Here is a 27,343-nt window from a genome sequence, read left to right as displayed (position 1 = left end):
ACCACCTCTCATAGGAAGAGATGAAAGTGAAGTGAAGTGAAGCTATTAATCTAGAGACGTCAGACTATGGACTAGAATAAACACTGGAAGGGACGAAATGAAGTGCTGATAAAACGTGAGCAGGCGCTGTTCTCCACAATACCAGTTTTTTCCTCTTCCTTAGAACTAAACTAGATGTGCGAGGTGAGAACATTCAACCTGAGCGATCGTGGGGAAACGTGGACGTCATTCACAGCCAGTCGCCTGTTCCAGCACCCTTCTGGAGGGATTGCTTAAGATTGGCAGACAGGCTGCTGTTTATACGTAGCTCACCGCAGTGGGGGAGTGCTTGAAAAGGGCTGAACCTCTTCAGGTTGAGGACGTGCCTTTTCTTTTACGAGAAAATTGCTAACTTTGGGCTGGGAAGACGTGGGAGTGAGGAGACGAACTGCTCGAACAAGCGGTACACTTCAAGCTATTAGCAGAGAGATGGCGTAGAATTTATTTATTTCGTATGGCGTAAAGAGGGTACAGAGGATCTATATATACGCTTAAAATTATATACGGTTAAAGTTGATAGAACAACAATCGGACGAAGGATCAATTGATGGTAGCATAACTTATAATTTAATATCCAGAGAATTTGGCCAATTCACTGCCTCTTCACTTGCCTCATGAAGTTCGTGGTATCCTCCCTGGAAGCTCCGAAGTGGGCACATCATTACAACATGGTGGACTGTCTGAGCCACGTCACTGCAGTCGCAATGAGCGGTGGAAATTTTTCCCCACTTGTGGAGCCGGAAGTTGCATCTTCCAAGACCAGTCCGCACTCTGTTCAACGAAGCCCAGATTCTTCTTGGCAAGTTGAACCCAGCAAGTTTCCTACAAGGGTCAGATATCAACCCTAGCTGGTCAGGGTTTGAAGCAGCCCACTCTTCCCTCCAGGCATTATTCATGTTGTACTATGACTCAACCAGCCTCTTTCCTAGCTGTCATGATGGATGTTGAGATTTTAATCTTCCATGCTTCTGAGGGTTGCAGTCCTGATGAATCGACAAGAGTGTATTTGCAGTACATTTTAACCATTCCTTCTTCAGAGCAGTTAGCCTTCGAAGGTGAGGAGGATGGATGTTAGTTAATACTGGCAACCATTTGAGTGGTGTGAATTTGAGTGTGACAGACACTGTCTTCATGGTATCATTCAGCTAGACATCAACTGCAATATTCTGTAACTGTGTATACTAGGGCAAGAGCCACGGGTGGCCCAGATTGGTTGCGCAGTAGATGTTAGTTTTCCCTCGTCCTGCTCGTGACGTCATCACAGGAGCACCGGGACTGTGTAGCACACAACCGCACGTGTATCTCATTTCGTTGTTTATATATGTCTGTCTTATAAAGAAAGGATTTCCACGTAATAACTATACGTAATTTCTTTCCGCATATTGCTGTTGGTTTATATAGTGGCCTACTGTATTTTGTTTAGTGTGTGTGTCGTAGTTCGTTTCTGTGAGATCTCTGTTAAGTTGCTGTGTTTCGTGCAGTGAGTTGCACTTATTTTCTTTTCGTTAGTTGCGTGAACAGTGTAATAGTAGCTGGAGTGAAATTTGTGCTCATAGTACACTATCATTGCGATAGAAAACTGTGCCGTTAATGATTCACCGACCGAGCTCGATAGCTGCAGTCGCTTAAGTGCGGCCAGTATCCAGTGTTCGGGAGATAGTGGGTTCGAACCCCACTGTCGGCAGCCCTGAAGATGGTTTTCCGTGGTTTCCCATTTTCACACCAGGCAAATGCTGGGGCTGTACCTTAATTAATGCCACGGACGCTTCCTTCCCATTCCTAGGCCTTTACTGTCCCATCGTCGCCATAAGACTTATCTGTGTCGGTGCGACGTAAATAAATAGCAAAAAAAAAAGATTCACCGCAATCTACAGCGACACCTGATTGTTCAGCAGAGGGATTTCGGTACGGTACCTCGCTGGCTACATCGCCGACCGTGAAAGAAAATATGACAGTTCAATGCTAAGTCCCACTGCGGAAATGCTTTCCATTTCTTCTGGTACAGCCCCTGTGGGATGGATAGAAATGTTATCTCGGGGAGGTCTACTCGTTCCATCGTTAGAATCGTAAACCAAATAAAGGAATTTGAGTTAATTTTCAGGGACACTCACGGACGAGCTGAACTGTGACGCATACCTAATATTACACGCAAAGTGTGTCAAATAATTAGCAGTAAAGTCACCGCTGTACCACCAGAAATATTAAAAATGTATGTTAGAACGATAATATTTATACGCATACAAAAAATGAACATTCGGACAAGAACTGAAAAATCCATAGCAGCTCATCGGCGAAAGGCACGACGGTGGATTTCATCTTCAAAAGCAACCACGTCATGACATCCAATCTCACAGGTAGGACTGTGTTCTAATGAAGTGTTTTTCCTATTCTTTCTTATTGTTTAATTTTTTAAAAGTAGACTATCTATGCGGATCCTCCGTGGCTCAGACGGCAGAGCGCCGGCTTCTCACCACTGGATACCGTGGTTCAAATCCCGGTCACTCCATGTGAGATTTGTGCTGGTCAAAGTGGAGGCGGGACAGGTTTTTCTCTGGGTATTCCGGTTTTCTCTGTCATCTTTCATTCCAGCAACACTCTCCATTATCATTTCATAGCATTTATCAGCCATTAATAAATCACTTTGGGAGTGACGACCCCATTGTAATAATAGCCTATATATGGTTCATTCATTACATCCCTGACCCGATCAAAGACTGGAAAACAGGTTGTAGGTTTTCCAGGAATATCTATGCATGGTTTCGAATATGAACTTACTTCTGCTGCTGTTATAATATGTGTTAAGCTTTAAACTCGATACCTGCGGAAGTGAGTCAGTATATCGTATGTTAACATACGGTAGTTCCATAACGGAATTTCTGCTGTAAAGATTTAATATGACAAAGATTTCATATCTCTTAAATATTTATGTTTACAGATTTGAAAGCGCGCAACCTTCCTCAAACTAAATAGAGGAACTTTGAAATGTTAATAAATTTCAAGCGTTGGTCAGTGTGCCGTCACGTTACATTTACGCCTTATTCGTAATGGATATAATGAAAAGTTACTATTCTGTACTCTTTTTCAATCTTATAACAGCAGTAATCTTTATGTCTGGTGTGCAATTAGTTCTGAGAAACTGTAATGTTTGCTGATATTATGAGATTCCTACTGATTTGCGTGCTCTGCGCTCGGCTGCTTTGCTCCTACTGTGACGTCATTTCGTTAACCAATAGCAGCTCGGCTCGCGTTGGGCCCAACCTTTAGTAGTGTTTAAGAACCTTGGGCAAGAGCTGTTGTTCGGAGGACATTAGCATTTGCTCCCCAACTAGTGCCACTGAGTTTGTGAAGGATGTTGTTACGTGTTTTAACTTTTGCTGCTGTTCTGCAGAGGTATTCTTTATACGTCAAAGAGCGATCCAGCACAATACCCAAGTATTTTGGATTAGCACAGTATTTTAGCTGTTAGCCTCTGAATTGAACTTGTGGGATGTAATGGGCTCTCCTGTTGTCTAAATGGAAGGTACTTATCTCTGTTTTGTCTACATTGGGTTTCAATCGCAGGTGTTGAAGTATCTATCCATTTTTAGGAGACCTTGTGTGAGAATGGTTTCAGCGGTCTCAAAGTCTGTGGACTGTGCTGTTAGGGCTATGTCATCAGCATATATAAACTTTCGGCACACAGTAGATGGAAAATCTGCCGTGTAGAGATTGAAGAGAAGTCGAGCAAGAACAGAACCCTGCGGCAATCCATCCATTTAATCTGTAGGATCTGCTTTGTTTCCATTGAGATGTACTTGAATTAGGCGATTGCAAAGCATGTTGTTGAGAAACGAAGCTAGGGTCTTGCAAGGGATAATTTTCAGGAACGTCAGGATCGTCCCTTTTCGCCAGACTGTATCATAGGCTGATGATAAATCCACAAACACAGCAACCGTTCTCATTTTTTCTTGAAAGCCCTGCTCAATATGGCTGGTTAGTGCCAGAACCTGATCACAACAGCTCCTGTTAGGTCTGATTCCTGCTTGTTCAACTGGAATGTGGTGAAGTACTGTAGGTGAGATTCTGTTATAGATCAATCTCTCTAGTAGTTTGTAGCAGATACTCAGTAGAGCAATAGGTCGATAATCTTCCGCAGTACAGCCACGTTTCCCAGGCTTCACAACAGCAACTACTTTAGTTCTTTTAAGAAGAGATGGGAGCCTTCTTTTCATTAAAATATCACTGAAGAATTTGGCAACCCATTCCAATGTTCTAGGACCACTGTGCTTCAAAAATTCTGGACGGATACCATCCAAGTCTGCTGCTTTCCTCGATTTCGTTTCCTTCAGAGCAGCTGAGATCTCTGCAACAGAAAAATCCTCGGAGAACTGCGATTTTGTTTCAGCTCTGGACAGTTCTATCTTCAGCTCGTTTAGGATTTGCCTTTTTTCATCCCGTTTCGTGTCTGCTGATGCTTTCGTTAAGCCAACAATTCTGTTTGCTATATGTTTCGGCTTTATTTTAGAGTTCTTGCTATGGTAATTAGGGGCACTACTGCCCAGCTTCCTACGGAAGGATCATGCTTTTCTGATGAGTTAGAATGTAGGTACTTGATAAAGTTGGAATTCGAGGAGAGACTGGAGCAAATATTCTTTTATAGGAAGATGAAATAGGGATTGGAATAATTTACCAAGGGAGACATTCGATGAATTTCCAATTTCATAAATATCTTCCCGAGAAGAATAGGTAAATAACTGATAGCCTAGATAATCTATCACCTGGGCGACAGCCTTAAATGCGGATCAGTGACGACTCATTAAACGTACAAGTCTGCAGCTGCAGGAGTATTTTGTCCTATTTCACCGTAGAGTAAAATTATGTACAGATATTCCCTCGATATGAACGGTGCCATGGCAAAGCGGTGTGAGTCATGTTCGGGTTGTAAACATTACGTTTCAGGTCACTTCTCCCACCCCAACGAGGCTACCGACCGTGTCCACCGTTCGCTTCATCGTAGCTGCGTTGTCACATGAACATTGCTGCCATTCAAGTCATATATTTTTAAATTTTTACCGCTAAACGCATCGAGGTTCAGGACAAACAACCAGCTGGCATTTGTTCTGAAACTTATTTCTAGGTGTCTGTATACTACATCGTCTTCCGTTTTGAGCCATTAACCCTTTATATCACTGATTTCATTGTGATTTAATAGCATAACGGTGCTCGCAACAGACTTGAAACTTACGATATTGTGATCCTCTCCATCCTCTCCCCTAGATCCAATATTTGTATTAATTTGGTGCATTAGCTACCTTCCACCTTGTATGGAAAGCAACTGGGAACTACCTCACTCCTCATTTCCCTAGAATGCCTCTTCAGTGACGCCTAGGCTATGATAGCTTTTGGTGTAGCTGTGGAGGATCAAACCAGCCTTCGGGCTGAATACCCAACATACAACATAATTGTGTGTTTGACAACATGCTCTTGTAGACAATATTTACGATCTTCTCATCCAGACACACAAACACACACACACGTATGGGTTACGCTCACTCGACACTTTAGTACACACCACGCGAAGCTGCCCGTGACTGAAGCACTGCTCCCTACTACCTTCAGTGTCTGACCATGCGACTTGTTTATTGACACTGCAAAGGCCGATATGACTGCAATATCTCGAAATTAAATGGCAAGTCTGGTGGTGTTAATGGAATGTGTGGAATGGAAACCCGCTGCCCTTTGGCATAGCTGGTCAAAATAATCCCCTCAATATGATTGAGCCCGATGGCTTGACAAACAGTTTGGTGCCGTTACACAGCCTAGATGCAACCAAACTGCGCATGAACATGATCTCTTCGCCCACTTAAAGATGGAGTTTGTGGTATGGCCCCCAGATATATCCAACCATTTTAACATTTTTGTTGGAAAACTAACTGGTCATGGTCCATAATAGCGTCGATTGAGAGGGTGAAAGTGCTCTCCCCGGGCAACAGCCCCATGGCCTTTATTAATGGAGTTCGCGGATTTATTTTCTTGGAGCAAGTATTGCCCGATCACAGAACCAGTCAGATGACAGGTAATTGTTGCGTATATCAGGAAACGCTGAGGAAATGAGGTTATCGGTAGAAATGACCAGCGTGCCAAAGTTCGGAGGGAGTACGATTCTCTGTTGGTCGTCAGCAGAGGTCGCCTATCTTAAGGAGATTCGTCGAAAACTGTCCTGAATATGTATCGTTGTGCAGACACACCCTCACGTTCTTCGTCAAATTGAGTTTAAGACACGATTCTACACGATGGACATTCTCAAGCAAGCGTTAAACTCGTCAGTTGGGGTACCTTTCTGTATTACTGACAACGTCTGCCTGAAGTCCCCGGTCAACAGAACTACCAGGCCTCTCATCAACAGGTTGTTACCCCTCAGGTCCTGCAATGTGCAGTCGAAGTGACTCCAGAGTGCGCTTGTGAGCCATGGTGAACTCATCCCATACCAACTGCTTACACCAGGGCCTCTTAGGGGGCATGCCCTGTTCACGGTGCAAATGACGACTTCGCTTGGTTGACCAGAGTGCAGACCCCACTCCTCGATTTGGAGCAATAGCGCTATCTCTCTCTTTCCCCACGCCTGCATAGCTCGCTCCGAATGTCTCCCTTTTCCTCACTTGCTCCGTAACACTCCAAATCCGAACCGAGTTGAGCCGAGCTTAGCCGAGTAGCCCAGAGACGAAGCGTTGGTCCGAGCCGAGTGGGACCGATGCACTGTGCACAGGAGCTCTGCGCCTCAATTTGCACGCGTGATATTTTGGGCGTTTAGAGGCCCTGGCTTACACCGACGCAACAGCGCCGCCCGAAAGCCTCTTTTAGGCCTCGAACGTGAACCTTTGACGAATGAAGTTGTCGGCAAAGAAAAGGAAATAGCCGTAAAAGGCGCGAAAATGAAAGCCTATTTAGGCCTCTGATATTATCGGAGTCGGTAAAAAACAAGAATTGGTGAAGAGAGGTCGCACAGGCAGTATTACAGGAAGAACCTGGTACATGTAAGTAGCACCAATGCCGGACTCAGATCGGAGCCCGTGGTCGTCACACCAGTCTCTCAGTGAAATATCAGAAAATATTTTACTATGAATAAAAACGGGAGACTCTCAAGAATATAATAAGTGAATAAGATATGTAAATTCTAAGACTACGCTAAATGAAATATGAAATCAATACGTACTAAATATGAACACTAAACCTAGATAATATTTAACAAGGCAGAAGAACGGAATACAAATACAATACGATGACTATGATAATGAAAATGGCTGAATAAACCACAGCCCACAGCAGTTCTCAAACTTTACACTCTCAACAACACAAGTGTAGCCTCCAAGCGCTTTCCGCATAATGGCGCGTTCATTCTTCAGCTGGTCTGTTAACAAACGAACGACTTTACTACACGAATGATGGCGAGAATAGCTTCACGTGACCTCTATTTACGCGCGAAATTAATGGCCTATTCATTTGTGAACGTGACAGCAGTCCAAAACATAAGAAAGCTACATTTTCTCGGAAACCGTTGGAGTTACGAAGATAACTGATATATCGTTCCTTGCAGAAAATTTATTTTAAATGCCACATGGTGGATTTCATTATTTTTTTTATAGGGTCAACAGTTTACTCGGTACTTTATTTGATGTAGGGTAAAACTTGCCCAAATTTAGAACATACCCCAGTAAAATCTCCCACTAGTCCAAAACTGTGAAATATATCAAAATCAAAAGTATCCCTGGGGATTTCGAGTTATAACCTTACCAAATTTCAGCTCAGTCGCTCCAATAGATTTCGAGCATACCCGAAAAAGACAAACATTTTGCATTGATAGTATAGCTATTAACTGATGCATATGTGTGTGGGTATTTGTTTCATAACATTTTGTTTATATGCGGAGAAATTAACGTCTGAAAGGATCGCGTGTAGGTGTTTCATCAGCTTGCAGTAAGCCTATCGTTTGACAGCAGGGTAATGTTCTTCTACTTATTTTACAAATATCTTCATCGGATGTTGGCTGTCTTGTTTTCAAGTTGGAAAATGGTGGGGGTACTGAGTCCATACCATTCTGGAAGTTCCCACGTACAATAACACGGCTTGAGTTACAGAAGACGTTGCCTTAAACGGTAGTAGCAGGAAGTTTTACTTACTCGGTCGCCTTGACCGAAGGTGACCCCTCAAGGGTTAAGTAAAGAGTTGCGCAGACGTATATTTAAGATAGTAAATAATACTAATAACAATACTTGGCATATAATACTTATTAGTCCGCCTCTGTGGTGTAGTGGTTAGTGTGATTAGCTGCCACCCTCAGAGGCCCGGGTTCGATTCCCGGCTCTGCCACGAAATTTGAAAAGTGGTACGAGGGCTGGAACGGGGTCCACTCAGCCTCGGGAGGTCAACTGAGTAGAAGAGGGGGGGGTTCAATTCCCTCCTCAGCCATTCTGGAAGTGGTTTTCCGTGGTTTCCCACTTCTCCTCCAGGCAAACGTTGGGATGATACCTAACTTAAGGCCACGGCCGCTTCCTTCCTCGTCTATCCCTTCCAATCTTCCCATCCCCCCACAAAGCTCCTGTTCAGCATAGCAGGTGAGGCCGCCTGGGCGAGGTACTGGTCATCCTCCCCAGTTGTATCCCCCAACCCAGAATCTGAAGCTCCAGGACACTGCCCTTGAGGCGGTAGAGGTGGGATCCCTCGCTGAGTCCGAGGGAAAAACCGACCGTGGAGGGTAAACAGATTACGAACGAACGATATAATACTTATTACTGAGTTACAAGCAAGGAGAGACACGTTTTTCCTTTTACCTGTGCTTAAGTTTGCTCTTAAAAAGGCCTTTAAATGAATTACAAATTAATACGGATGTACAATATATATTTTTATAAGACATAATTAGCTACGCTTTTCATCTGCTCTGTTATCTATTTAACATACAACAACATAGTCTGGCTCCGTGGCTAAATGGTTAGTGTGTTGACCTACAGGGGTCCCGGGTTCGATTCGCGGCAGGGTCGGGAATTTTAACCATCATTGGTTAATTTCTCTGGGACGGGGGCTGGGTGTATGTGTCGTCTTCATCATAATTCCATCCTCATCATGACGCGCAGGTCGCCTACGGGAGTCACATCAAAAGACCTGCACCTGGCGAGCCGAACATGTCCTTGAACACTCCCGGCACTAAAAGCCATATGCAATTTCATTTCGCAACAGCATATATTTTGGGAGTTTATTTATAGCTGGTACTTTCAACTAGTATTTTTTCTATTCTCGGGATTTAAAAATTCCTTAATCTCCTGGCATACGCGTATTGTAATTTACTTTCTTTTTCCTTGTTTTGCTAGTGGTTTAACGTCGCACCAACACATTGAAGGTTTTTAGCGACGCAAGGATAGGAAAGGGCTAGGATTGGGAAGGTAACGGCCGTGGCCTTAATTAAGGTACAGTCCCAACATTAGCATTCGTAATATTCTACTATTCCGTTTTGAAGTGCAACGAATTAACGCTTACGCTACATTCGTGTATTTGCCATAGTTGTTTTGCTTCTGATACGAAGAGCAGTTACCTACACATGGCAGATGCTGCCCACCCTCATCGGAGGGTCTGCCTTACAAGTGCTGCATCCGGCTAGAAATAGCCACACGAAATTAATTATCAGGCAATTATCATGCGCTCATGAGACACATGATTTACTGGACGCGCTGAGTGATTGCGATTATAAAGTGCACAGTAACAATTATCAGCCATTGTTAAATACACCATTGACCAACGAGTGTTAGTTATTGAAACATATTTTTTTAAATTCATATGATGGAAGGCAAACGATTTCCAGAAAGTTTGAGGGGAAATTAGAAACAGAAAGTCTATCGGAACAATCCGCGTACAGCTGAGGCCTTGGAAAACGGAATTAGGGGAGTGATAAGTGAAATAACAGAGGATGAATTATGACGCACGTCATAGAATTTCCTTATTATTACATACATACATATTCATTATAGACCATTATGCCTTTCAGTGTTCAGTCTGCAAGCCTCTGTGAATTTACTATACGCCTCCACAATCCTCTATTTGTAACTAGCTCTGTGGCCTCATTTATTTCTATACATCTTAGCTTTAAATCATTATAAACTGAGTCTAACCATCACCGTCTTGCTCTCCCTCTACTTTTCTTACCCTACATGACGAAGCCATTATTCTCCTAGGTAACCTCTCCTCCTCCAATCACCTCACATGACCCTACCAGCAAAGCCAGTTTATGACTACAGCTTCATCAAGCGAGTCCATGCCTCTATCTCCTCATTCTAAGTAACCTCCTGCCACTGTTCCCACCTGTTTGTACCAGCGATCATTATTGCTAATTTCATGTCTGTTACTTCTAACTTATGAATAAAATATCCTAAGTCTACCCAGCTTTCACTCCTCTAAAGCAAAGTTTTTCTAAAAACAGACCAGTATGAAGATAGTTTCTTACAGAATACTGTTGATCGCAAATGCAAGCTCAAAGCATTAGCTTTTTTACAAGTTGCTTTACATCGCACTGACACAGATAGGTCTTATGGCGATGATGGGATAGGGAAGGAAGCGGCCGTGGCCTTAATTAAGGTACAGCCCTTCAGTTACTATACTACCATCCTGGGAGAATACACATTCTACATACCGGTACTCCAAATGATCTAGCTATTCCACTTTTGAATTACCTACCTGATATTCAATTCCCTTACGTTCTTTCCCTATTAACATCACTTTAGTCTTGGAAATTTTAATATTCATACCATACTCATTGCACCTATTTTCAGGCTATTTGCAGGCTTTCGGTACAATCTGCCATTATGACCAAGTCGTCGGCATAGGCCAAACTGCTTACTATATGCCCACCTAACTGAATCGCTCCCTTCCAATTTATATATTTCAGTAGATAATCAATGTAAACTATGGACAACAAAGGCGAAAGATTACAGCCTTGTCTAATCCCTGTAAGTACTTTGAACTAGGAATTCATTCAACCATCAGTTCTAATTTCAGCTCAATTGTCAACATATACATACCTTTAATTGCTTTTAATAATCTACCTTAATTCCATAATCCTCCAGTATGGCTACTTTTCCCTTGCTACTCTACCTTGTCCCTTCTCTAGAACTACGAAACATAAACATAAATTTCTATTCCTCTCGTAGCAGTCTCAATCACCTGGCACATGCTGAAAATCTGATCCTGACAGGCCCTCTGTGGTCTGACACGACACTGATTTTCATCCAGCAGATCGCACCCACCCTTCCAAAATGCCAGTGAACACCTTGCCTGGTACACTGATCAATGGAACGCCTCGATAGTTGTTGCAATCCTTATTGATCTCTTGTTTAAACGCAGGTTCAATTACTGCTTTCATCCAATCAGAAGCTACCTCACTAACATTCCATGCTAATATTAATACTCTATTATTACGGAAATCTTCCCACGACTTCTTCTTGGATTCAACAACTATTTGTTTCGCTCTGTTTCTTTCATCTACGTACAATTCCCTGTCTGCATTCAGCCATTTCTGTTATGCCTTCTTTTTACATTTACAAGCTGCTCTCACCCCATCATTCCATCAAGATGTTTACTTTTTCCCACCTTTACACACAGTTGTTCCTGGCATTCCCGTTCTGTTTCTACCACAGCATTCCTGTGTGCCACCCATTTTCTTTCTATATCCTGAACCTACTTACTGTCCATTGTCTGTAACTTTTCACTAATCATATCCATGGTGTGTATCATCAAAAATTCCACGGAATTTCCACACATGCGTACCAGATATCTAGATTTAAAGTCAGTTATGATATAGTTTTTATGGATCTGGTGCCCCTACCCTCCCATTTGTAGCAATGAAAAGCTTTAAGCTTGAAGAATGCATTCGTAACTGCTAATCCCATACTAGCAGAGAAGTCCAGTAAACGCTTCCCGCTCCTATTAGTTTCCATATCTTCGTCATATTTACCCATACCCTTGTTATATCCTTCGGTCTATTTCAAACTCTCGTATTAAAATTCCCCTTTATCACTATCCTATCCTTGCTTTTTTCGCTAGTGGCTTTACGTCGCACCGACACAGATAGGTCTTATGGTGATGATGTGATAGGAAAGGGCTAGGAGTTGGAAAGAAGCGGCCGTGGCCTTAATTAAGGTACAGCCCCAGCATTTGTCTGGTGTGAAAATGGGAACCACGGAAAACCATCTTCGGGGCTCTCGACAGTGGGATACGAACCCACTATCTCCCGGATGCAAGCTCACAGCCACGCGCCCCTAACAGCACGGCCAACTCGTCCGGTATTCTTGCTTTTAACTCTGACTACGTTCCACTCAGTGCTTCATAAAACTTGTCAATTTCATCCTCTGCACCCTCACATGGTGAGACAGAGATAATTCTCGTCCTAATTCCTACAACTGCTAAGTCTACGCACATCATTTGCTCACTTACGTGCTTAACAGAAACTATGTTGCGTGCACTAGTATTCCTGGTAAACAGTCCTACCCCACACTCTGCCCTTCACTGTTTAACTGTTAAGAACATTTTCTATAATCTCTGCCTTGTCATCTTCCCTTACCCGAATTACATTAACTACTAACACATCCAGACGCGACCTTTTTGCTAACTCAGCCAGTTCTACTTTCTTTCCTCCATAAGCCCCTTTAATATTGATAGCTCCCCATCAAATTTTGTTTCGTTCGCTAAGTGCTTCCAAGGAGTCCCTCGCCTGCCGGAAGTGGGACTCTGTTACTTCCATAGATTTGAGACTTGCTTAAAACGGTCTGAGTGTGCTTAGTAAGAATTCTAAAAAGCAGGAGTCTCTCCTCTAACGGGCTAGGGAGCATTGGTGGATTGTATCGTTCTAGCCGCCTGGGCACAAGGAGGGCCATGACCAAGAATGTGTCCGAGATGCCCACTCCTATTTCATAGTAACTGGTATCCCGACACTCATGACCACTTACTAGGCTGCTCGACTGTTGCCCATGGTTCACGAACTAGGATGTGCCTAGAGTAACCCACCCCACAAATGACGGCGGGTGTAAGAGAATTTCCTTCGAAAATGCCAGGTCTGCATGAATGAATATGTTATTGATTTTTATCAGCTGCTATGACGTTAAGGTAAGGAAAGGAAACTCATTGCCTAATTTGAATATACTTCCTGTTTTTATGATAATGAGGTTTGTTTCCTAATTCGTACGTGTTGAAGAGAACAGCGGTGGTCTGCAGCGAGAAAGACCGATAGGATTCTAGGGAACTGCACCCTGCCCTTCCTGTAATTCACTATGTGCATCTTGCTTGAGTTCCCTGTAAACTTGGATATTTCAAGAAATGTTTAGTGTATAGTTACCCTTTTTGCTCTCCTTAATAAATAGATATTCTTCATAATCTGCCTGATGTGGGTTGACTGAAATGTTCAATTATCCTATTTAAAGAAAAAATAATGTTTGATTTATTCAATATGAACGTATTTATAACTTTTCTATAGAACTATCTACTGAACACACTGTAGATAGTAGAGCTTTCGAAATAAGACTCATCGGTGGGTCGGCTATAATTTCCTCTAAATACAATGACACCTTCGCTAATTTTCATTGAGGATCGCCCACTGGTCAGATACTCTAATTGTCACACAGTATAAAATGTGGTAAGTAGGTTAGGTTTAAGTAAGACCTTCGTATCAAAAGCAAAACAACTGTGGCTTCGGGGAGGTACTGTAGTTTTCAGTCCATACATTCGATTTATAGGCAACCTCTCTGCCTTAAGTGTTTAGCAGGTCAATCTACTCCAAAGGAGAAAGCCTCGAGTAATGTGAAAATCCACAGCCTGTTTCGTCATTCGACCGGGTCAGGAATGGAATGAATGAAGCCCCTATCTTGCGGCGAGGATTGGAAATGTGCGGGCTGCCGAAGCCTGTCGCACTCCTCTGGGGCAATGATAAATGACTGACAGATGAAATTAAATGTTAATGGAGAGTGTTGCTGGAATGAAAAATGACAGAGAAAACCGGAGTACCCGGAGAAAAACCTGCCTTGCCTCCGCCTTATGAAGCACAAATCTCACATGGAGTGACCGGGATTTGAACCGCGGTATCCAGCAGTGAGAGGCCGGCGTGCTGCCGTCTGAGCAACGGAGGCTTTCCTCGAGTAATGTAATGAAGAGAAACGTAAACAAACGGTGCCTTTTGGCTGCTGTATAGTACCATTTTATTTACAAAATATACGTTTAAGATATTCACCCTCTTGTTCCACACACAGCATTTTACGTCTCACAACGCTTTCTTGCACCCTCAATAATATGAAGAGAGTGAAAATTTCACTTGCTACGCTGTTATCAGGTAATGTAGCATATATGTCACGCATACAGCCCCGCAAAAAAGAAATCAGATTCTTCGACTTTCTCCATATATAACAGCATATTTGCCAACTCATCCTCTCTGTGACGCCTCTGCTTCATTCAGTATCCAACCAGCATGTTTATATTAATGCTCTACCGTGTACGAAGTCATAACGCCAATAAATATCCCTTGCCTTGTGCACAATGATTTAATCTTATCTAGTGAGTTGTCGAAATACTTGTTTGCTTTATGAACCTGAAGTTTTCACCTTTATACCGCTTTTCACGAGAGTTTAATCCTGCTGTAAACGTGCCTATGCACGTGGACAAGGACATAGTTGATTGGAGAAGCAACCGTCGCACTCACTTGACTGTATGTGAGCTCGAAGAAAAGTAGTATGTCGTATTGATTTTATTTTATTTTAGTTTATTACATTCAGAAAGTTTGGAAGAGTACGTAATCAAATTAAAATATGGTTGTCATATATACCGGTATATATATGGTTTTGTTTTAATAAAATATTGATTAAATGACGAGAAATGAAGGGACAAGGCGTGGTGTAATACAGGGAGTCTTCTCGTAGTGAGGGAAAGTCCCAAGCTGCACAGCGTGGAGATAAGGTGTTGCATCTTATAGCAGCAGTCAGTGTCGGTATTCATAGTGAGAGAAATGGCGCAAGAGGGAAGACCATCGCGTCTAGTGAAGCACAAACGAAGAAAACCGCTCAGAAATTACCATAGGCGTGCATTGTGCATGTGTTCCATAAACCAAGTGAACAGAATCCAGGTTTAGTCGGTTATTCAGAAGTTCAGATCTTCGCACTGTTGTATGTGATGCGCAGCCCTGTACGTCCGAACACGAGACATTGACGAAGTGGAGGTCGGTACTACACGCTCAGCGAATCACAACTCTTTCTTTGGTGGAGGCGTGGACATACCATGTTTACATCAGGATTAAACTCTTGTGAAAAAACATATAGTAAGTGTAGACCGTCGCAATGCACAGGTAAAGCAGAGAGACTGCCAACACATTGAGTGTTTGGACTTTAAAAATCTGTAAATTCTTGTCCTCGTCCCGAGGTGCTACAGCTCTTTCCAGCACACACCCAATGAAGGTGAGCTGTATGTATCTTTCTAAACACATACCGGCCTTCTTGCCTATCTTAAATTTCTGACAGTTTACAGCTTATAAATCTCATATTTATTCCGTATTGGCTCAGCACAACTAAGGTTAAGTTATGAGTAGGTTCCCACCTTCCAATACTTATCAATTTCTATATAATAGGTTTATTAATTACATAACATAAACCATATAATCTCTAGTACATGTTTCGTTCCGATTATGGAACATCTTCAGCTAAAATTTGACTCAAGTCCACACACGTACACAGGACTCAGTCAGTTAACAACATGACATAAGGGAGGACGTTAAATACGACACGACTGACTATAAGACTCATTTCAATACTGCCACAACTCAACTTCAACTACGGTTATTTTATCAAGAGTTCCCCCGATAAATATACATTAAGAAAATCTTGTATTTCTCCAATTTATCTTCAAGATTAACAAAATGTACATGTCTCCAACATGAAGAAGAACTTTATCGCCGTTTTTTAATTCGGCATTTGAACACTGACTTGTTGAATTTTTAACCAACATGAATGAACTTTATTTCATCATCATAATTATATGTTTTAATCTTCGTGCCATTTTATCATATCTTTTAGCTTTTGTATCATCATAACATCAATGTATTTTAATTGTCTTGCCATTTTGTCAAATTTTAGCTGAAGATGTTCCATAATCGGAACGAAACATGTACTAGAGATTATATGGTTTATGTTTTGTAATTAATAAACCTATTATATAGAAATTGATAAGTATTGGAAGGTGGGAACCTACTCATAACTTAACCTTAGTTTCTGACAGTACCATGAAATAGTTGCTGTTGTTGCTTTCCTGTGTATCATTTGTTATTGTGAGGTCCAGAAAGTTAATTGACCTGTTGGATTCATATTGTTACGTGCCAGCTCCGTGGTAGCTCCTTTCAGTACTTCCAGGAAGGGGCTGGTGACTCAGACGACCTGGAATCTCCCAGCCGGCTTGTGGGGTGGGGCCGGCCTTTCCGTGTACTGTTCTCGGCGACCGGCTTACCTGTGAGTTCCTTGGAGATTCAACGGGAATGTTCTGCCTCCAGTGACATCGCGAAATTTCTGGGTCAAATCACGCGAGCTATAAAAAGGAGGCTAGCCGCGGACAGTCAGTCAGTTTTGGACTCGGAGTGACAGCTGGGCTCAGAGACGGAGTCGGTGTGAGACTCGGTGTGTTGGGGTTCGGTGGCTGGGCTGAGGTGTTGGCTGTCCCTAGTGTCCCACCGAGGTCTGAACCATAAGCTGTTATTGTGGTGTCGGAGAGACCAGTGTGTAGGTGAAGACGACAGAACAAAAGATTGTACTGTGTGTTCGTGTAATTCTGTGGACTGAGGATCGCGGTGAGTCAGCGAGGAAACGCGCTATCGTGAGTGCAAGGATAAATGGACCTGTGGTAATGTTCGCCGTTGTGAGTATCGTCCTGCTGTTGAATACTGTTGAGCTGCTCAGTTGTTCACTGCTATAGGACTGTGCGAAGTACTGGACTATCAGTGGAGTTGAACCGATGAACAGTCGTCGTGTGTTGTATAGCCAGGGGCACTGTGTTCAAATCCAGCTGTCTATGCACAGTGGTTGTAGGAGCTAACTGGACTTGGGGGAAAGTGAAACTAAGGATTAGTGTCCCAGGTAAAGGAACGGGCTGGGCCCTTGCTGCACCACAAGGTAGAGAGATTTGTAAATAGACTGGTAATTAGTGTGGCCATTCATAACTGGTTAGAAATGTTTGTGTTTGAATATGTGTGTGGGCATTTATTGGGTCATCCTGAAATAAATGTGAGTAATGAAACGGATAGAGTTCTATTCGTAACAATATTATATTGTGAACTATAACCACTATAACCATACATGAGATCTCATGTCCGGCTCCATGGCTAAATGGTTAGCGTGCTGGCCTTTAATCACAGAGGTCCCGGGTTCGATTTCCGGCAGGGTCGGGAATTTAATCATAATTAGTTAATTTCGCTGGCATGGGGGCTGGATGTATGTGTTGTCTTCATCATCATTTCATCCTCGTTATGACACACAGGTCGCCTACGGGAGTCAAATCAAAAGACCTGCATCTGGTGAGCTGAACTTGTCTTTGGACACTTCTGGCACAAAAATCCATACGCCATTTCTTTTTATGACACCCCATGCCACCCTACCTAATAAACATGGCTACATTTTAGAGCTATGCTTTATGGAGCATTAAAACTACCCTTACTTGATGAGTATAGAACTGAAGAAATTCAATTCATAAAGCAATGGCCACAAAAAATTGAACAAACCACATACAATAGATAAAATTATTAAAAACATCGTAAAGAAAACAACAGAAACACCGCTACAAGGAAGTGAATGACACAAAACGACATGTAACATCACAGCATACCATTCACAGAAAAATCATCACAGGTACCAAATAGCCAGAGCCCTCAAAAAGCAAAATAGAGGCCTACTCATTAGTTTCTCAACCATAAACTAACTGGGTCAGATTCTACCACACTCAATCAATACACCAGATAATCAAATAAACTGGTGTATACAAAATCGCCAGAGAAAACTTTTGACTATTTTTACATTGGACAAACTGGAAGAGGATTTGATATCAGATTCAAGAACACATGTTGACACTTCGGCTATATAAGCATGATAAATCAGCAGTTTCTATATTTCTATATGACACAGGACATGAAGCACAGAATTCTCTCACCATTTTCACACACACACACACACACACACACACACACACACACACACACACAGATAAAATGGAACATTTCAGAAACACTAGAAATTTATAGACATCAATTAATAGATCCAAAACACATCCTCTGTGGTACAGAAAAGAAATATTTAGTAACAACTGTACATTTCTGAATTGACACAAGCTTATAGTTGATCCAGCAGACAGCGGTGGCTAATCCAATATAGATGTAGTATATTTATAATGTAAGCCTACATAGCTCCTACTCTTAAATGTAATAATATATTCTTTGGAGATAATTAAATATGAAACAGAATAACAAATTCTGTCATTTTTTAATCAACTGATGATGGAGCACCGTCTCCAAAATGCATTGTGAAGTGAATTATCTAATAAAACTTCAAAGTGACTGGTAACAGCAATTTTTATTATTATTTCATGAAGAATTAGTTCACAATCACACAGAAGGCTTACATCAAAACATGGTTATGTTTAACATAAATCTATAACCTGCCTTTTTTATACAGTGTAGTATATTAAAAAGTTTTTGTATTATAAGGTAATAATTCAGTAAAATTTCCTTTTGCTATTGCAAACTTCTATTTATATAATTTGGTTGTACTACGGGAACAACTGGACACAGTTTGCTAGAGCAACATATTGGTAGTTATATTGCAATTAAATTGATAACAAAATTCTAGGTGTTTTCTCCTCAATAATTTATATGTTTGAAGTCACATGATTTGTTATTATCAATATCATTACATCAAAATGCTCTGTGTTCCAGGTGGTGGTGGAGAACTCCACTCTGTGGCCAGGCTGTGCTCCAGGTGCAGAAAGTGTAAGATATGCTGCATCTGGAAGTTCTGTTTTGGTGTTATGCGTTCCATATGGTGCCTCAACACCCACTTCCACTCGTCTTGCCTACCGCCTGGATAGTATCACCCACTCCCTGCAAGCATTAGGGCAACTCCAACTGGGAGCAACCTTTGATCTTCCAGATGCACTGTGGGGAGATGATACACGTGTTATATTGGCAGCTGTGGATGCTGGGCCTGGGCGTACCCTGTTACTCTTGGCATATGATCAACTAATGGACATATGGATCTTGGATACAACAAAAGATACTAATGTCTTTGTCCCTGTTGAGAACACCTGGCGAGGTAGTGCTCTAAAGTGGTTCAGGGGTTTTAGTTCACCACTTTATCATATACAGGTAGGAGATATGGTTCAGAATCAACTGTTAGATATGATAATTTCCTATGACTTTCCACTAATAAAAGTGTGACTCACATGACAAAAAACTGATTTTAAAACATACTTTTACTAGAACCAAATTTGCATACGTGACCATATCAATTTTACCTTTAATCTTGACTTCAACATTTTAACCTCTTGCAACATTTCAGGTATTGTTTGTTATGTACTCTCTTATCCATGAAGTCTTTTTAATATCATAGATGATGATGGCATTAGTTAATTGCATTTTCTTGATATTTTGGTATAATTTAAATTTTACATTAATAGATGCGCAGTTGCTTAATGTTAAGTGTTAATTGCTATTTGCTTTACGTCGCACCGACACGGATAGGTCTTATGGCGACAATGGGATAGGAAAGGCCTAGGAAGTGGAAGGAAGCGGCCGTGGCTTTAATTAAGGTACAGCCCTGGCATTGCCTGGTGTGAAAATGGGAAACCACGGAAAACCATCTTCAGGGCTGCCGACAGTGGGGCTCAAACCCACTATCTCCCGATTACTGGCTACTGGCCGCACTTAAGCGACTGCAGCTATAAAGCTTGGTGTTAAGTATTAAATAATAGGCCCTAATAATTATAATAATTCATTTATGTAGAACCTTATGCAAAGGTAGACATTGGTAACCTACTGAGTGCCATCAGCTAGGCCAGGGAAATCGCTGATCCGAAATTCTCATCAGTATTGACTTGTATTAAGGTGGTCAGTTCCTTTCTGTCCCCCTAGCTGACAACACGTGGGCTACCATTCAAATACCTAATGTTTCTTAACTTCATAGATCTTACAAGAAAGCAGCAATAGCTATTTACTATAGTTAACTGATTTATTTTGTATCTAATATTCCTTATTGAGCCTGATTTCATTTTTATTTGACATTCTGTGGGACTCAGACTTCATGACAAGAAATGTATCAGAACCTCTTCATATGTACACAAGTAGGTGTGACACTGTTGCTGGCTTCTCACTGGGGCAACTTCAGTCTGAATCTAAGCCAATGTAAGCAAAATTTTCAAATGAAAATTTACATCTCAGTGGCTATCATTCCAGATAAAAACTGTAGGTTCATGGCTTATGATCATTATTTTAACAATCTTGTAAAAATCCAAGTTTACTTTCTTTAATGTATCCAATCAGTAATTATGGAAATTTCCAGAGTCTCTGCTAACTTGTGAATAATAGATTTTTAATTGGCCTCAAAGTGTGTCTTTGTGAGAAACAAGAACAGTGCCCTGTGATGTCTTAGCTGATATTGCATGCTTTGAAGTTTGTCATTGATTCTCCTGATGGCAGCCAATTCCTAATCTTGTAGTCCCCCTTTTCAAAATGAATATCTGCAGATTTGTCTTGTTATTAAATAGATAGAACGGTACTGCAGAATCCACTTATTATGAGAATCAGAATCTTTCAAATCAACTCATTTATCAAATACACTAGACCTATACTATTTATTGTTGTCTCATATTAAAAAGAGCCTGTAACATTGCAAAGATTAATAACCCAGTGACAGAGTTTTATAATTCCAATGAATGAAAATGGTAAACTCATTTGCTAGTCAGATACCAGTAAGACCAACATACAATAAATATGCCATGTAAAGATTATAAATGTTCTTAGCAGCCATAAATTTTACACATTCCTTGAGTGATACATTCTGCACATTGCTGTTTCTGATGAAGAGAACTAGGTTTCACTTAATGATACTGATATAACTATTGATAATACAACCTGTGACAATACAGTTCGGTGAATAGTCCTGTACTATCAACATAGATGAAGAATGCACGACAGTGACCTTACTGTCCTTTGAAATAGTCCCCTCCCATAACTGTGCACTGCTGAGATCGGCGATACATGTCCTGGAAACTTTGAAAGATGGCTTCCTTTGGGATGATGTTCAAAAGCCTCATCACGTTTCGTTGGATGCCAGGAATATCGTCAAATCTCTTTCCTTTCAAAGCAAGTTTGATGCGCAACTTTTCAGCTCTGACCTTTTTCCGATGAGGGGATCGCGGAGAATGCCATTCCATGCTTTGCCGTTTAGTTTCAGGGTCGTACCTCAGACACCAGGTTTCATCCTCAGTGACAATACAGTTCAAGAAATTTGGTGTCGCATCTGCCATTCTGACAAAATCCTGTGAAGCCTCTAAACGTGTCTGCTTCTGATCATCAGTCAAGTGATGTGGCATAAGACGAGAACACGTTTTCCTCTTCCCTAACTTCTGGATAACGATTTATCACACGGATTCACGGTTAATCTGCAGTTCATCCACTATCACGCGCACAGTTAATTACAGATCGTTCGTGATTAATGTCCTCACCTTCTCAATGTTTTCATCACTGATGGCGGTTGCCAGTCTTCCTCTACGGGGGTTATCAGAAACACTTTCCCGGTCTCCTCGAAAACGGGTGAACCACTCATACACACATTTCAAGTACAGTGCTTGATCTTCCTAAACACGTACCAGCATCGCATGTGTTCCTTTCAGTGTCTTGCCAAGCTTAAAACAAAACTGTACATTGATCTTTTGGTCGTTCATATTCCTGTTCGCAGTTAAGCACCAATGCACTAAACATGCACTGTGTCAAACAGGTCTTACATGGCACACACATGATGCTCAGCTGAACAACGTTGGGAGCAGGTGGTCAAAACCTGCTGCTATGCAGGTGGAGCGTTGTGTGTCGCCATTGTTGCCGGATTGACCGTTATGACTTCATTCACCGAACTTTATTGTCACAGGTTTTAGTAGGTTGAAATCTGACTATTTGGGACTCTTCTTTGAGTCTGACCTCACTAGCAATCAGGTTCAAGAGAAGGGCTCAATTCCTGCATAGTTCAAGTATTTATTAAATTAAGAGCTGGTAGGAACCACTCCCAATAAGTGAATCATTTATTAATATAAATGGGAAATGTTACACAGGTAGCTGGCCAGTCCTGGTTAGTGCCTAATCCACGCAGATTGAGCGAGTACTGGGGATCTGAACGTGGTCGCTTCATAGTTCGTCTGCTGCATCCTGGTGAGCCTGGGAAACAAGAACCACGAGTGATGGCTGCTCCTGCCAAGAACGTGTCATCAGAATCTGCCCACCATTCTGCGGTAACACAAGAAGGGCTCAAGGCACTGCTCTTCTTTGGACTCTCTCTGTCTATATTCACTGTGTTTGGACTAGCAGTGTTTGTGCGTCGCTGTGTTAAGTGCCCACCACGCAGAGAGGACTGCCACAAGGTGAGCCCCCCAGTCATCCGCTACAGTGTCATTCCAGATGACCTGGCCATGCCCATTGCCTAGAAAAGACAACAAGAACAATTTTAGCCTGACAAAAGATAAGGTCAGAAACAGATCCTAGAGCACACTAAGCTAGGGGACTGAAGCAGTTCACATATGCCTTTGTAACTCATTGCTGGTTGTGTCAAGGCTGACTTTTCTAAACTTCCACATTTCAGAAACCTAGTGCATTAAAAAAATACCTCTGTGACAGAGGGTCAGCTTTTACTTCATATGAACATATTATATTATGTTTGACTGTAGTATTATTGGTTAACTGAAGGCAATAGATGTAGTAAGGAATCATTTGTTCTAGATTGTTGTCAATAATTGAAATGGATTCATTTTCATTAGTACAATTGACAGCTCTTGTTCTTTCTCTGTCAATATTTAAAAATTCAATCAATTATTTCATATTTGTAGAACTGTTCTTTCTCTTTTTAAAGGGGATAAAGCAATAGGCCTATGATCATAATCTCCAGGTATGGTACTTAACTTCAAGCATGATGGTCTTGTCACAGGAGAGTGTGTTTCTTCATTTTATTTTTGTGGCAGGATCGGGAGTTAGGGAAGGAATATAAGTATCATAGGATAAATTCCATTTCAGTTTGGCCACTGAAAGTCTGAAAATGACCATGATAAAGATTCCAACCACTCAGCTTTCACTTACTACATATGGCCATGAAGGTCAGTGTGTTCATCTAAGAACCATAAATTTAGGTAATGAGATTGTCAAAACTACTAAAAACAACAGCTGCTCATGCCAAAGAAAATTGCTAGTTCATCTTTTACAAGTAATGAACAGTACTTATGACCCTTGAGCGTTCATACTTAATATACATATTGGAAAGAACAAACAAGTGTCACTTCAAGTTATATAGGAGGAACAGGAAAAGGAACAGGTGCAAAGCAGTTCCGGGTACCTTACCTAATTTCACTGTCAGGTATGAGGGATTTTGCTAATCACGACAGGCATACATTTTCAAGAAAACTTTATGCATTTGGTCATTTACTTGTTGATAATTATAGATAATATAATTTTTGTAATGATAAAAATTAGTAAACAGCCAAATAACATTGGAAATTCAATAAAAGTTCGTGCAAATACACATACTTTTTAATTATATTATCTTTGAATCGTAACATACATGAAAGAATATGACCAGTATTGAAAAAAAAAAAAGATGAGTGGGAGTCAATCCAGCAATCCAGCAATTACGGAACTTGAACGCTAACCATTCAACTGCCACCATCCATGGGCGCCCATAGGATAGATTGTAGGGAGGGGCTAGACCTGGGGGTATGTAGTATTTTTAATATTTTAGAAGATGAATGTCGACTTCTATTCCATGGTAAAATGCCACACACGGTATCCCTTATCACTTCTACGTAATACCGATATTTAAACCATTTTCTTGAAAGAAAAACACCTGACTATATTAGATTTTTTCCTTTCCCTAAGAGCTAGGGGGGGGGGGGCATCCCCACTTTGCCCCCGGGCATGGGCGCCATCGTGCTCATGATCACAACACACCGATACATATTCAACGCAAAAACTTCTCTTGCAATTTTCTCGAGAATGCCTAAGTACCTAGTACGTATGTCTTACTACTTGCACATTATGTTGTCTTAATGGACTACTAAAAGTGTACAAATTTTGAAGATAATCCAAGATCAGAAAGTCATGGCCTCCCCTTGTAAGTGTAGGAATGTCATCATCAAAGATAGATGACTAGGAAGGTTGTATGTTCATAAGGAAGAACATACAGATAAGGTAGTGTAAACAGAGAGATTGAGAGGAAGAAGGGACAATAAGAAACATGATTTCAGTTCTTTCAAATCTATTCTTCTCAGACTGCAACAAGTTTTCTTCTACTTCCTACATTCATTGGAGAATTGGACATTCATACTCCTTGAGACATTCTTGAGAACTCCTCTTTCCTGATATGAGAAGGGTAGAGTAAGGAGAAAACAATATAAATGCAAGAAACAAAATGTTAATACAAGTGGTAGAAGACAAGGAATACAGGACATAAAGGAAAAGGTACCCAGCTGGTTTAATATAAGTAATGGAAAGCAAACACACAAATATAGATGTATATCATAAAATAAAGAACATGCAGCTTCTAAACACATATACATTTCACTTGGAGGGACATTCTCGAACAGATCATTCTTTGTTGGAGGAGCAATATGGTGTCTGAACATAATAAAATCGTCACAATAAATAGAAATCATAAGCAAGCTATTTGATGTAGTATGCTAGGTGTACAGGATCTTCATTTCAGAGATCTGATTTAGGGGCCAGATTCCATACGCAGATGAAATTACCTACTTTTGCTAGATTTACTGGCTTACTTTCTAGATTTACTGACTTGCAAAGAGTTGTTCCTGAATGATAAATTGAAGCATAAACACAAACAAGGGTTTATGTTACATTTCCATAAAAAGTGAGTTATTTGTGGAACAAAAGTCTATGATTCCTCTTCCATCTACCTATCCACTAGTTTTAGCTTATGATAATAGATGACATTACCATACAGGAGATATTCTGAAGTGAAATGTTTTTTGACAATTGTAGAACAAATGTCTATATCAAATGTGAAAGTAATGAACCTGCTTATCTTGCACCAAGCTACAACAATCATAGCAACCATACAGTCTACAGTGCGCAGTTAATGTTATCTGTCTTTGGAAAGTGAATGTTTTCTTACATGGGCGCCCGCAGGATCTTTTCCAGGGGGGGGCACATTAACAATTTTCTTGAATATAAAAACCAATATAACGTCAGCAACATTAAATTGTTTACAGAAACTTCCAGTTATAACATATGCTAGATGACTGTCAGTAATTTCAGTTTATGAAATAATCTGGTATGATATTAAACAATTGAACATCAACATCTTTAGAATTCCAGGGGGGGCAAGTGCCCCCGCTTGCCCCCCCTTGCGGGCGCCCATGTTTCTTATTACAAACATGAATATGCTATTTGATAACAGCAATGATAATGTGCACGTATTACTTATCACCAAGTGCCATAAAGATGATGGCCAAGGAGAGAAAAACGTTGGTCTTTAAATTTGAAATATAGACTATTTATATATTATACTTTATTGCTGTTTTTTCTCACAATATTTAATTCTATAGTTTAGGTATTATTTTGAGAAAACAGCAGTATCACTTTTATGGAATAAGGGTCTATGTTATATTACACTGGACATTCTGACTCAGCAAGCAACAAAGGCTTTGAAGCATGTTTTCACAAAACTCATGGGTATGCTTCAATTACAGTATAAGGGCTATTCATTTAAAACATAGAAACATACATTGTATGTATTAAGCAACTTATACTATATACACACTGTTCACTCATGGGTATGCTTCAATTACAGTATAAGGGCCATTCATTTAAAACATAGAAACTTACATTGTATGTATTAAGCAACATATACTATATACACACTATATGCACACTGTATCACAGTGACAGCATACTGTTACTGCAGAGCCTATAGATAATCACTCCCACCACTGAGGCATTTGTCTTTTCAGAGATCTGAGACAGGGGCCAGATTCCATAATCAGATGAAATTACCTTCTGCTAGATTTACTAGCTTACAAAGTTCTTTCTGAATGATCAATTGACTCCTATCTCAGGTCTCTGAAAAGAGTATCCTGTACACCTAGAAGACACAACATATTAATTAAATTGCTTATGACAATTGTATTATATTCAGAGGCTTTAACTCATTACTCCTCCAACAAAGTTTCTCAATATCCTCCACAATGAAGGATGCTGGTTGAATCATTTCCATAGCATCACAAATCACTTGATTAGTGGAGGAACATTTACCCTGAAAGGTCTCTTCAATGAATAAAAGATTTGGTAGTTGCAAGGGGAGAGATCTTTGCTGTAAGATGATCAATCCTTAAGACTCCAGCAAAAAGAATGCAGTGTGTCCATTATTGCACTAGCAGCGTGTCAGTGTGTGTCATCGTGTAGTATCAGTACATCTTGTGACAGTTACCCAGCAATCCAATATTGATGGCCTATCAGAGATTCTGTTAGATGTCACAATAGGCTAATGTTGAATATTGATCGTGACACCAACCAGTGGCCCATTGATATTAAAGGCAGCAATAAAATGACCTTCCCAGTTGAAGCAGATTACCGGTATCTTACCTTCTTTTGTCTTGGTGAAAAAGGATTCATCTTCACTGCCAGTTCAAAGTGGTGGTGGCTCTAGGTTTCATCATAGTCAAAATCTGCTCCATTCTGATCATCAGAGAGATGATAGGTACGCATTTGGAGGACACTTTCTAACATCCCAGCTCCCTGTGAATAAAGCTGTTTATGGATCTGACATTGAAGTTGACATCTGTTGAACTTCACGTACAATTATTAGGCAATTGTCCTTCACTATCATAGAGCCTCCATGGCTCAGGCAGCAGCACGCCGGCCTCTCGCCACTGGATACTGTGGTTCAAGTCCCGGTCACTCCATGTGAGATTTGTGCTGGACAAAGCGGAGGCAGGACAGGTTTTTCTCTGGGTACTCCGGTTTTCCCTGTCATCTTTCATTCCAGCAACACTCTCCACTAGTATTTCA

General features: G+C 41.0%; 1 protein-coding gene across 1 annotated transcript in view; it reads left to right on the top strand.

The window, feature by feature from the left end:
- Positions 1 to 22,758, top strand: part of LOC136866146 (uncharacterized) — a 127,835-nt gene extending 105,077 nt beyond the window's left edge. Inside the window, exons 5-6 of the mRNA XM_068226510.1 lie at positions 19,004 to 19,432; positions 22,390 to 22,758. Of these exons, the coding sequence (XP_068082611.1) occupies positions 19,004 to 19,432; positions 22,390 to 22,758 (798 nt within the window). The remainder of the gene's footprint in view (positions 1 to 19,003; positions 19,433 to 22,389) is intronic.
- The last annotated feature ends 4,585 nt before the right edge of the window (positions 22,759 to 27,343 follow it).

The sequence above is a fragment of the Anabrus simplex genome, chromosome 1 (genome assembly GCF_040414725.1).
Source record: "Anabrus simplex isolate iqAnaSimp1 chromosome 1, ASM4041472v1, whole genome shotgun sequence".
NCBI classification, from domain to species: Eukaryota; Metazoa; Arthropoda; class Insecta; order Orthoptera; family Tettigoniidae; genus Anabrus; species Anabrus simplex.
This window is presented reverse-complemented; position numbering and strand designations above follow the sequence as displayed.